The following is a 13,634-nucleotide window of genomic DNA, read 5'->3' as shown; positions in this document are numbered from 1 at the left end:
CGGAATGGGATAATCACATTGAATTTTAGGTGTGAGAGTGAGACTTGGAGATACGTGTGAGGCTGGGATGGTCGTGCTGTGGTACAGTAACTGATAACTATCATAAGGCATGCAGTATCTACTATGTAGAGTAGTGCTGCCCGGCATACAGCCTCCAAAAATTTAATTTAATATACATTTATTTTTAAAAAGTTGCAGGCAGTCAGTCTGGCCCTGTTTACCAAATGAGTCTCATCTAAAGATGCGACTCACGTCACAAGCTGGCAGGACACAGATTACAGTCTGGACGCAATCTTCTCATTCCCACAGTCCAGGACGAGCAGGAAGAGCTAAGTAATGGAAGGGGTGATGACGCGGGCTGAGCAAGCGAGATGTCCTGTGACCTGTGACTAACGGGCCCTTCATGTGGGCTGTGGGGCCGATCTAACCCTCTCTTTCTGGGCATTCCATTCAGGCTGTTCACACAGCCTGCAGGAAGCTCACAGGCTCCCAGTACTCAAGGAACAATGAGATAGCACACTGAGGGCTCTGGCTTAGACGGACTATGAGGACTGTCCGCGGCTGTACGTACCCTCTCTCCGGAGTCTCCGGCAGGGCCAGGGGGGCCAGGTAGTCCTGGGTGGCCAGGCAAACCCTGCGGATGACATCACACGGCATCACTAACGAATGACACATCACATGGGGAGGGGCCCATCACACATTTGAGGAACACAAGGGGGCGTCGGCTCCAGGCGGGACACTCCCACCCTCCATCAGAGCTTCAGTATCAGTATAGTATCAGTATAGTATCAGTATAGCTCTCTCTACTCTCTACTGTTCTGTGTAGATCTTGGCAAAGGTGATCGACTTCTTATTTTTTTCATTACAAGTATTATAGAGATAGATAACTGCACGAGAAAGAGTATGTCACTCTGCAAGGGCTTGAAAAAGTCGCTCTCGCATCCTGACATGACATCTCGGCCGTTCCTCTGACTTAATAAAAGTCGACGCCAAATAATTCAGGGCTACGTCTTACAAAGTACATTCAAATATTTATGTAAGCGAAAAAATAAACAGAGCATGCATTAGGGCCCTGTCCGGTTTGCACAGTCATGTTGCGAACTGCATCCAATAATGGTCTGGGCTGAAGACAGCAAGTCTAAGAAAACCAGGGGAGGGGGCTGATGTGTGGAGACTAGCCAGACTGAGCTGTTAAGTGGACAAGAAAAAGTGAGTGGGAGAAAGAAAGAGAGAGTGAAAGGGATGGAGGCGGATACTTACAGTGGGGCCTTCGGGACCAGCTGGGCCTTCGAGCAGCATTCCCTGCAACGCATCCAAACAGATGCCATTCAGGCCCATAATGAGAGCGACTCATGTGACCCACAAGAAGGACCAGCCAGAGCACAGGATCACATTACAGGCTCTGGCAGCAGAAAGGAGCGCCCACAAGCAGCAGGGGCCAGCGGCGTGGCCTTGGGGCCTCTTCGGGGGGCCCGACGATCCGTTCGCGCGATTTAACCTGAAGCTTTATTCCCCTTGGCAGGAATTCCGGTTCTGTTCATCGCATCTTTGTGGAGACGAAATTCTAAACCGCATGGTGAGGCGTCCCTGAAAGCCAGAGTGAACGTGTGTCTGCGCCGCTCTCACACTGTGCTGTCCGGGGCGGCTGTGCGATCGCAGGAGTGAATGCGCGTCTGCGCAGGGCGGATGTGGCTGGGAGCAGGGTCTCTCTCGCCATGGCTGCCATGGCCACTCCGCTGGTCCCGCCATATTTGCAAGGACAGCCGAACAGGGAATCCCTCAGGAGCTCTGACACCCATGTAATCAGCCTTTCTTTACCCATCCATCCATCCATACATCCATTTTCTGTACCCACTTGTCCTATTCAGGGTTTCAGGGGGGTCCGGAGCCTATCCCAGAAGCTATACGCACAAGGTAGGCAATAACGCAGGATGGGGTGCCATCTCATCGCAAGGCACACTGATCTTTCACCACATACAAGAAAATATTACCTGTTCCCTGGGGAATGTTGTTTTCTGGAACAAGCAGCCACGCTTGCCAGGATGCTTTTTGCTTATGGGCTGTGAGCATTAACTTCTGAACTGCAGAGTTACAGGCTCATTAAGTTCAGTCTGCTATATTACTGGCTGTGTTCACACTTAATGTTCGTTTCACTGCCCTTTGGTTGTGTTTCGTTACAGCTAATTTGGGACGACACATTTAATTTCCTGGTGAAATCTCTATGGAAAAAAAAGACGATTCTTTTCCTGTTAACAGTCGTCCTCACAAAGAGACAAATATGCAAATAATACATAAGTAATAATTCTTTTACTCAGACCAGATGAGGTGAACATCCAGTTTTGCTGGCCTATTGCAGGCGGGACACGAGAGGCTGGACACAGCAGTGAGCAGGACGTAATGGAGGACTTCTGAAGGTTAGGACAGTGGTCCGTCAGCACAGTTATGCACATTCAGTCATCGCCTACTGTGTAATTACATGCCCCCTTAGCATGCACTCCTCTTACTCCACGGTGATCTTCTGACCCTCGAGGGACAAGAGACTTGTCTAGTCGTCCATAACAGATACTGTCAGTCTGCAGCCCTCTGCTAATGGGCTCCGCAGATCTGAAACGCATCCATGAACAAGCCACTTCTGCGTTTTCAAAGTCCCGCATTGTTTCGGTCTACATGAAGTATGTTTCAAAGTCCTTCAGCCAAGAACTCTGACAGATATTTCCGTTCCGCACCACATGGGGCAGCAGCTGTGAACTATGTGGCCGTGTTGCCATACATATGCGGGTACTGGGGGGGGGGGGTGAGGCCCCTGATGGCAGCCTCATAATAGCATGGAAATCAATACTCACGGGCTCAATGATGGCTGGCTCTCCTTTCTGCCCCTTCTCGCCCCTGGCGCCGTCGACCTGCAGGAAAAGAAACCCAGCCTTATGTCGCCATCGTACTGACTGTCCACACGCCCCGGGCCCCCCGGCTGCCAGTCCACCGTGTTGGGGGGCTGGTTAGGCCCAGCACCACCTCCACTGCAGCAGAATGGTAGCAGACGGTAGATGTATTATGGTTCTTTAATGATAATAGAGAGCAGAGCCCCGTCCCGGGATTAAAACGCCTTACCACTTCATAGAACTCATCCTTTTCTGCAGGCAGCTGCTTCTCCGTGTCAGTGTCAGCATCCGTGTAATGCCCGTAATAGCTGTAGTCCTCCTCCTTGAAATTATCTACGTTGTACGTGTACTCTGTCTCTTCAGTGCCACCCTGACCACCCGCTGCACCAGCAGAGCTGCCTCCAGTTCCAGCTGCGCCGCCCGCTGCACCAGCAGAGCTGCCTCCAGTTCCAGCTGCGCCGCCCGCTGCACCAGCAGAGCTGCCTCCAGTTCCAGCTGCTCCGCCCGCTGCACCAGCAGAGCTGCCTCCCGTTCCAGCTGCTCCGCCCGCTGCACCAGCAGAGCTGCCTCCAGTTCCAGCTGCTCCGCCCGCTGCACCAGCTGCCCCGCCACCTATTTGGGATCCTCCTGCTCCAGCTCCTGCTCCTGTTCCAGCTCCTGATCCTGCTCCAGTCGATACACCCACACCACTTGCAGATCCGCTAGAAACGACCGTGGACCCGCTGGACACGACCGTGGACCCGCTGGACACAACCGTGGACCCGCTGGACACGACCGTGGATCCACCCGCTGTACCAGCCGACCCCCCCGCGGAGCTGGATGAGCTGCTCCCAGTGCCTGTGGAGCTGTGATCCATACCGGTGTGCCCATCAGTGTATTCCTCTGAGCCGTACTGATATCCGTAATCCAGAGTGCCATATTCCTCAGTGTCATGGTCCTCATAATTTACAACCTTAAAGAAGAAATAAAACCCCATGGATGAACAAAGACATACTTGGATGCAGCCTGTTATCACAGTTTATGTCACAATAACTACAGTGGCTGGAACGCATTATGTTCACTGTGTCATCAATGCCAGTGAGAGGACCACCCAAGAAGCCAGTTCCATCTAATAACCCAAATATATTAACAATACTTTTCATATTTATGAAGTTACAACAATCTGGAAGCAAAATAGGCATTAAAAATGCACAAGATATGCAAAACCACACTTACCTCGGTCATGTTATGTGTGACAACTGTTTCAATTTTGTCCAGGCTTGGCACAGGACTCAGATCGACCTCTCTTCTGAATCCCAGCCCCAGGTCGACGTCTGTCCGTGTCTCGGTGCCCGGCCCGCCACTGACCACATGTGCATGGGATCCAGGGACCAAATCAGTTTCCTCATAGGTCTCATAATTATATGCAGCCCCGTCGTAACTGTCTGTGGGATAGACTTTCGTGGTGATGTCCTCCACCGTCTCCGTCCTCGCCGTAGACATCACCTGACCATGGAAAGGAAGTTCTCGGCATTTCACTAGTGTGACGTTTACATAACTCTTTCAGTATGATAATATGTTAATCTCTAGATGCAAAACTCAAAACATTTAAATGAACAGAGGAAGTGTATTATAATAATAATAATAACAACAATAATAATAATAATGATAATAATAATTATTATTATTATAGAATTTATCCTCGCAAATAATAAAGTATATTTGGCCATCCATATATGCATATGTCTATCAATGACTGTTTTTATTAAAGTAAAGTAAAGTTGAGTAATGAATATTTCATTCTGGTTCAGTGACAAAGTTACCTGGTCTTGATCGGTGTCATAGTAAGAGTACCCATAGTCATAGTTGTCTTCCCCAAGAGGCTGAGCATAGATAAAGGGCAAACAATCAGTTGTAGCCCAGCACTTGCTGGCCAGTTTAACTCAGTTGTAAGAGAAAGTTTAACGGTTCATTCATAATGCATTAACAAAAACATACATGCTGCTTATGAATGTTCTATGAATGCATTGTAAACATTATGAAGTTGCACTGACTGTATACCTTAACCTTAACATCTATAATTATATATTATTGTATGACTATACCGTTATAATGTTTGTCATTTTCATATATTATATGATTATATGGTTATAATGTTTGTCATTATCATATAATATTTGTTAGTAATGTATATTAAAGCTGTTAAGGTATGTTAGGATGTTAAGGTATACAGTACTTTTATGTTGCTTATGAATGTTCTTTGAATGTATTATAAATGCGTTGTGACGTTGCACTGAATGTTCTATGAATGCATTAGGAATGCAGTATGAAGCTGAGTTTAATGTAAAGAATTACCTTAAATGGTTATAAAGAAATCCTGTAATATAATACACACTATTACGTTAAAATGAACAGTATATTTTTAAAATATAATCGATTTATAATCGGTATTCCAGGTGGATTTTCAATGTGATTCTCTGAAATTTATCCCAGACCAGACAGCAACGAGCTTTAAGGAATTTTGCGGCAATGAAAAGCAAGCGAGGAGCGCATTTGGATGTTGTTTATCTTTTGGTCATGCAGATGTCTTCTCTCGAAGCGTCTTCGCTCTACTATGACCCTGACTGCTTGCAGAAAGAGAATATCCTGCTGGGATAATGAGCGCAGCTGCAGGACACAGACGGAAGAGGACTTTACTCGGCCCAGACAAGTCCGGACTGGAAACATCCTGAACTGTTTATAACAAAAAATATAACCCAAAAGCCCCTCTCGCTCACACAGCAGCATGGTGACAGGAAAGGTGGTCAGATCACTGTGTTATATACTACAAAATCAAGATGGATGTCTATCAACATGTGTCAAGTAAACCACATTTAAGATTGCAGATACACTAATTCTTAAATTTTTTATATACCCATTGAGTTAGATGTAACTGAATATAATTTAAAATCTTCAAATGAATTAGAAAATATGTATTCCTTTTTTCTGTTATAAGATGTATACGATATTATATCTAGATTTAGTCTTGAGTAATTTTTATTGCATATTGTCACTGATCCATAGCAGAAGCTAGCATCCAGGGGCTATGTAAATATTATTAATGAGGGGGGGGAACCGGAGTACCCAGAGGAAACCCCATGACGACATGGGGAGAACATGCAAACTCCACACACATGTGACTCAGGCAAGACTCGAACCCAGGTCCCAGAGATGTGAGGCAACAGTGCTAACCACTGCACCACCACGCCGCCCTTAATGAACGAACTTCCATTCTGAAAATAGCACTATTCTTTAAAACACAGGGCTTGCGTTCCATTTTAGTCCCTGATCACTTACAGTAATCTTTCTCCTATTTTGAAAATAGCGTGTCACTCTGCAATGAAAGAATCTTCATTTTCATTTCAGGCCGATTCACCAGGTGGTCAAGCCGCTTCAGTCTGTCTTGGCCTAAAACACCTGTAACTGCCCGCTTAAACCCAGAAGAACGTCATTGGCTGGAAGCACAGCTCCGATTAATGCTAAACTGCACTCCTAAGAGGAATGTGAAACAAAAAGCAGCTGGAAAGAGGAATGCGTGTCGTAGAGGGAGAAATGAAACCAGCTCAGGAAAAAAATGTGGGGCCTCCTCTTACATAGTCATATGGATCCGGGTCCTGGTTCTGGGTGGATTCAGGAACCGGCACCTCGCAGTCAGGGCTGTAGTGCTCACAATAGTCATAGGCCACCCGGTGGTCAGCAGCGATCATCAACTGCTGGATATCTCCCTGCAAAACAAAACACCAATGGACTGCAGTGAACTTGTCAAGTTTTAAACGGCTATGGTGCTTTCATCCTCTACTCCAAATCTACGAAATAAATCCTTATACAGAGATGAACTTATGTAGCAAGCGTAATGGTTCCTCTAATTATGGATTCATATTAGCCCTTAATACAATAGACAGTTATTGACAATATACATTAATATTGATGCAACTTGAAAGCAACTCCAAACATCTGGTACTGGAATCTGTAAGTAAAGGATGGAGAAGATCTATGACTCTACAAAGGACCACAACTCAAGGAAATGGATAAAGTAATAATTATGGGGGGGGGGGGGTTAATTCACAACAGATGGGAATGAGGAAATCTTGAGTCATAAAGGATGTTGTGTATGTTCTGTTATACATCGTTTGCACAGCCCAGAAAGACCACATACCCATAATGCAAAGAGGTAAACATGTCAAGTGCTGTAGATTAAGCAGTTTGCAAGTCATTCAAACCCCAAAAACAATCGGTAACGCTTTACATTAACTGCACCTTCATAATGCTTTTATATTGCATTCATAAAACGTTCAGCACACCTTCATAATGTATTCATTAAGTCTTCATAAAACATTCATAAACATCATGTAATATATATTAATAAACATATAATAATAACAAACAGTGTAATTGTATAATCATACAATGTTGGTTATTAATGTATATTAAGGCTGTTAAGGGATGTTAGGATGTTAAAGTGTATTTGCATGCTTCTTATGAATGTTCTATGAATGCATAATGAAAGCGTTACCAGACAATCTATCAATATTGACAGAGAAGTGCAATTTCCTGTGTAGTTTCTAGTATATTTTAAAATGCACTTCATGTTCCGTCTCTGGGATTTATCGCCGTTTTTCACAGGAATATGACCACTGATGGGAGGCAGGACAGCTAAGAGACACAGAAGCGCACAACTCAAAGTGTAAACATTCTGGTTCAGGGCGAATAGTAAGGAAAAATACTGCAGGAAATGAGCTGCAGCTGCTGATAACCCCAAACCTCTGCTTCCTAAAAGCCATTAACTCTTTTCTTTCAAAAACTATAAATCTGAAGATTTAAGCAGTTATGCCAGAAGTACATTTACACGCACGGTTTATGTCGTGGTTTTGTTTTTATTGCTTTCTAAATTTCAGGCTCGCAACACAGAGAGAGAACTTAAGTATCGCAACCCATTCCTTTCTTCCCACAGAGAAACTGTAAAGACACTGTGCTCTTGAATCCAGGAGGAATTTAGGTGGAAGTTTATTAAATCCATCTGCCAAGGGCTCAAACTTATTTTTACAAATATGTAATTACTCAAGGGCTACAAAACAAAAATGCTAATTTTATTGAAAATTCTTTCTTGCTTGAGTTTCTGAATGACTCCTTTTTTCTTCATTCGTTTGAAAAAAATTAATTACAAACAGCCAATATTTTCTTCTACACAACAATTGTGAGAAACTGCAAAAGTACCCGCAGCAGCTAAGAAGTAAACGATCAGTTAAAGGGTGCAAATAACACGAGGTTTAGTGAGACTTCTAAATCAACGTGACACTCCCAAAACACAAGGTCTGGAAATTCAATTACCCTGCTTTTCGCACTGCACGTCTTTCACGGGAGAACTGACTGAAAAATCAGCCCAGAGACACACTTTCCGGCCTCTGGTATTTCTTAGTGTTTAATGCAAACCAAACGGCAGCATCGCTGAGCCAGACACACCGGATCAGTGGAGAAGTCAGAAGGCCATCTCTGCGTGTCCCAGCAGAACAGCGTGGAGAATCGGAAGCATCACGCTTATTTGGAGTGAGACGGAGTGAAGCAAAGAAATCCATCTGAGGTCATGAAGTTTAGCTGGATTTAGGGCCGAATTTAACAGCGATTATGAGCTGGGATAAGGTCACAAATCCTCCTTCTTTTGATGGTAAATGCATTAGCACTGATACCCAACGTTTCTTTAATGATCTGCACATTTTTATAAGATGAAAATGTTCCTGCCATCTTGCAGAGTGTGTGTGTGTGTGGGGTTAGGGTTGGGGGGGGGGGGGGGGGGGAGGGTGGAACCTGTACCATCATCCCAGGCACCCCAGGGCATAAGGCAGGGGGCACGCTGCACAGCATGACAGTCCATTTCAGGGCAGACACAATGACCAAGTTAAAAATGATAGTTGCTGGACTATGCCAGGGTACTCACACGACACATGTGGGAACATGTAAAGTGCAGACACAGAACTCAGGGTAGGAGTCTAACCCCCAACCGTGGAGGTGTGAGGCAACAGTGAGACCCACTGAGCCGCCCCAAGTAGCATTATTCTCAGTGCTTAATCTGTAAATCAGAAGGTGCTGGAACGTGAAGTTCATACGAGAGCAGAGGGGCAAAGGGGCTGGAGCGGATTCCAGAAAACGTCCAGCACATGGCGCTGAAAACATCCTGTATATTTTTAAAAATCGAAGCTAATAAAGATGTGAAATTGTGTGAAAAGTGATGCGTAAAATTAAAATAAACATCTATTTTATTTCGTTTATTGTTCTTCTTTTCTTAACCAGAGAGGTGCCAGATCTGCACAAATAAGTTCCGGAACTACATATATAACGTTTAGTTTAAGCAGGCCTGCACCAGCTAATTAAAACTTGGCAGAAACATCATATTTTACACCACAGGTCCCCAGTGACCCTGGTCTTAACAACAGTAAGCGTTCCGAAATATAACAATGAAGGACACCAGGTGCCAGATGTGGTTTTTTTTGTAGATGGGTACCAAGTTCAGTCGTGTTCATTAGTATAAAATATGCCTGTCTCCCCCACTGATGACTCACACATCCAGCTGCAAAACCTCTGACTTCTGGTTAAGTGCTTTGATGCCTACAGATTGTATGTAAGATTATGCATTTTTTCTTTACTTGAACTAAAGATAATAAAAGTTTGAAAACAAGCTATTTTTTAATCTACTTCTGAGCACCTGTTCAACAAAAGAGCTGCGGTTTCCCAGTATTTCATACTGACTATGTAATACTTCTTCCTGCTAGATTCCTGCTCACATTTGTCTGGTATCAGCAAAAACTCAGATATCTAACAGTCTTCCAGAAACTTCCCCTGAAGCTGACAGTGAAACAGCCGCTCCGACTTTCCCCAAGAACTGCGCTAACGACCAACATCTGCTGTTTCTTCCCTTTCAGTATAAACAGATCCCATCCATGTCCTCCCCGACTGCCGCACCCAAACACTTCGCACACAGACAGCAGTAAACTGACATTGTGCCGTTTAGACATGTAGGTGCCCCGATATATTGCCTGATACTTGACCTGTCCAAACCGTCCATGCCTACATACAGTACAGTACCACTATGCAGGGACGCAGCACCCATGAGGGACGTGTGCCCCCCAATATTTAATTTGGCTTCATTCATCCCCCCAAGTAATAGTATTTAAAATACTAAGTTGTGCCCCCCGATATCGCTCCTATTCCCCCTCTCCACACAGGCACAAACTCCCTCCTATACCATTGCCACCTCGATAATCCTAACAGCAAGTGGCTAACAGCAAATTCTCTCCAATACAATGCAAACTGTAGACTCTGTGTGACTCAAAAACATATGGGCTACTCTACAGAAACCTTCCCGCCTGAAAAACAGCACAAAAAGTCTCCCGGTTTGACAGCAGCTAACAACAGTGTGAAAAATGCTATTAACACAGGTGTGAAACGTCTGCCGATAACTCCCTGGTTGCACTAGAGCGCTCCCCACAGGCTAGGCTGTAGGCAGGCACACTTCCCAGAGTCTTGGTGCTGGGGCGAGTGTTGCTAATGGTTAGGGGCCATCCGGGAATCCCGCACTGCAGCCACACCAGCATCACCATACCGACGAGTCACTGTTTGGATCCATCAATCTCAGCAAGGCACAAGGGTCCTCTTTTAGAGAGGGACCTAAGGCGGGGCATTCTCTGCCCATCCTGCGCTTAAAACAAAACAGGAGGCCTTTGAGAAGGCGAGCAAGAGAGAGGCGAATGAAAGAGCACATTGTCTCGTCAAAGCCATGTGTCATGTCTTAGGCGGTGAGTCAGCCGCCAGCGATGCAGTGCTCCCTCAGGCCTCCGGGGGGACGTACTAACTTAGACCTCGCAGTCGGAGATTGTTTTTATTAGCGGTGTCCTACTTTCCAGTGGCGGCCCTCAGAATGAGGTCCAGACGCGGGGAGCCGGATGCTCAGCCAGCGCCCTGAAAGGCGGCACGTTTGGCACCCTGCACCCCCGAGGCGTCCCGGGGCACGAGCTCAGACTGCAGGAGTCGCGCCAGCTTCTGCAGCCCTCATCCCGCTGCGACCCACAGAGACGGCGGCAGCTGGCTGCCTGTCTTCCTCCCTTCCTCACATAACCCCGAAGGCGGAGGTGTGCTGGATCGGGGTCTCAGACGATCAGCTGCATCACATACAGTGTCCACTGCACAGCTGGCAGTGCGGCACCACCCTGATTACCGCCCCATCCGGACTCCTTCCGTCTTTGCGGGCTTTTTTCAATGGATGTACACCTGTTATATTAAAATATGTATAATTTACTTGGAAGCATGGAAAAAAATTAAGGGACCACAGCACAATTTTTTGTTTCACTCATTTCTGAATTTATGGGTGCTCGTCTGAATCATTAACATATTTTTTTCAAACTGTAGCCTGGCTCTTCCCTGCTTCTCATTGACGAAGTGCTTCTTCCTTACTTTATGGGACTTCATTCCTGCTTTTGGAGCCCAATACAAACTGTCCTAGCAGTGCACTTCACACCTGCCCTTAATGTTTCCCATTCCTTTTGAAGGTCACTTGATGTCATCCTCCGATTCATGAGAAACTGTCAGATAAGTTAACAGTCATCTCTCATGTTAGAAAGTCGCTTCCGCCCTTTACCCGGCTGGTTTCTGGTCGTTTCCAGTGTCTCCTGCTTCATCTTCCTGCTGTATACTGCTGTCTTACAAATTTTGAACCTTGAAGCAGCCTGCTGCTCAGCGTAGCCTTCCACCAACTATGATTAAACCAGGATTTAAAAATGCAGATTTCTTTAAAACTAAAGAGTGGTCTCTTCGCTTTTTCGGCTGTATGTTCTTTCGTTTCTGCCAAGCACATTAGCCATAATTCATGTATGATACACTGCAGTAGTACTTTAAAGGTGCTCAGTTAATCCACTAGAATTATGGTTTGTGTTCCACTAGTATCACAACTCTAATGACGATATACTCCTCTTATACATAACTCTGTACCAGCGGTGAAATATCTCATTCACCGGCAGTGGTGGTCACAGCTTCATAGATACACCTGCCATCATACTTGCATCCTCCTCACGTTCCTGCAAGCCTTGGAGGACAGCAAAGTTTGAGCTGTGGCACCGCACCGGGACGGAGCTAAAGAGGACGTCTTCCTCTTTCTCCTGGATCTCACAGCTTATTCCAGACGTCTCCCCTGAACCCAAATGACGAAAACATGTGCGACCAGAGCCCCATGCGCTGAGGCCAGGTCCAGTTAGCAAAGCATGCAGATGTCAGGTCTTGGCAGCCTGCAGCCAGCAGTGTTCAATGCAGAATGGTCATGCTCAGCTTCCTCCAGCCCCCAGGAACCCGGCTGGTCCAGCAGCAAAGCCGACTGGCATCGTAAAGAGTAAGGAGGACCCTCAGCCAGAAGCTCAGTCAATTGTGCAACATTTCTGGCTTGACAGAGATTCACAATGAGATGGATGCAACCAATTAATTTAAAATTAGCATTACGGGGTTTATTATTGTTGCTAGTATTATTACTTTATTTATTTTATTTAATTTTACATGTACACCACATACTCATCATAGTACATGGCAAGAAAGGGGCATAGACTGGGGCACAGAGAAGCCTCTAGCTGAGGAGGCCGGCGAGCCAGGCAGCCTTGCGGCAGTGTGCTGCATTAGATGAGGATTTTCCCTTTCAGCCTTGGACCTGGTCCCAGACATCAGACATCCCCCCTCTACACGCAGGCACATATCGGTCATATCACATTCTCACTCTTTTCTTTCCATCGCTCTAATAGAGCTCATATCAGGAAAAAGATGGATAACAGGCGTTGGATGTTGATCTTGGCAAAGCCCAAGACAAGAAATATTAAATGGGATTTTTAACACTGAAGGGCTGCTTAATGTAAGGCTACTAGGGGCCTTTCCCCTGTTTTTTTTTTCTTTCCACTGCCACACCAAAGCCCCCCCTCCGCTCCCCCTAACCCCCCCCCACCGACCTGGACTGGGTCCCCCCACTAACAACATTCTGCATAATATCATGCGGCACGCCGGGCTGCTCCAAGCCTTACGTCAGTGTCTGCTGGGAGAGAATTTCACTCTTTCCAGAGGCCCGGACCAAGACGCTGGTCACCTCCACCTCCCTCACCTTTGGGGCAACCTGGCTATGCTAACACACACCAGCTGTGCTTCTTAGTCATGGGGTTTCACTGCAGAAGCAGCCCTCAAGGCCGCAGTCTTTCCCGCCATAACACATCGGCGACCGCATGAGGCTACATCATTAGGAGATCAGCTCACGATAACTCCAAACAGTGACTCACGCTCCAATCAACAGCCCCTGTGTGGAACCATTCCGTCGTTCTCTTTAAATGCTTCAATGCTTCAGTTCCGAGAATAATGACCCAATGAGTACCACTGTACCATGGTCAAGATTAAATCTGAGAAATACTAAAACGCATTTAGCCGTCTTCCAGTTCCTTAGTCATGCTGTCATTTTCACAGCCCCTGCTGCATTCGATGGCGCTGAGGGGTCTGTAGAACACTGACGACATTAATTATCTGTGGAACACTGACGACATTAATTATCTGTGGAACATTAAGACAACAGTGCATTTGCTGTCTATTAATTAGACAGATATGCTATTATGGAAGAGATTTTCTCCAGTCCTGGGGCCTGCAGAACACATATCCATTGCAGTGTAAACTGCCACTATGCATGTGTACGGGATATGTGTTTATTTGACATGAAAAATGTAAATATTACAT

General features: G+C 45.9%; 1 protein-coding gene across 2 annotated transcripts in view; it reads right to left on the bottom strand.

Moving 5' to 3' along the window:
* Positions 1-13,634, bottom strand: part of LOC125712952 (collagen alpha-1(V) chain-like) — an 80,641-nt gene that overhangs the window by 39,137 nt on the left and 27,870 nt on the right. For both annotated transcript variants that reach the window (XM_048983593.1, XM_048983601.1), the window contains exons 5-11: positions 6,491-6,622; positions 4,682-4,741; positions 4,095-4,364; positions 3,109-3,831; positions 2,844-2,900; positions 1,261-1,302; positions 572-634 (exon numbers count right to left, since the gene is read on the bottom strand). In XM_048983593.1, the coding sequence (XP_048839550.1) occupies positions 572-634; positions 1,261-1,302; positions 2,844-2,900; positions 3,109-3,831; positions 4,095-4,364; positions 4,682-4,741; positions 6,491-6,622 (1,347 nt within the window). The remainder of the gene's footprint in view (positions 1-571; positions 635-1,260; positions 1,303-2,843; positions 2,901-3,108; positions 3,832-4,094; positions 4,365-4,681; positions 4,742-6,490; positions 6,623-13,634) is intronic.

The sequence above is a fragment of the Brienomyrus brachyistius genome, chromosome 2, assembly GCF_023856365.1.
Source record: "Brienomyrus brachyistius isolate T26 chromosome 2, BBRACH_0.4, whole genome shotgun sequence".
Taxonomy (NCBI): domain Eukaryota; kingdom Metazoa; phylum Chordata; class Actinopteri; order Osteoglossiformes; family Mormyridae; genus Brienomyrus; species Brienomyrus brachyistius.
Note: the sequence above shows the minus strand (reverse complement) of the source record. Positions and strands in the feature narration are given on the sequence as shown.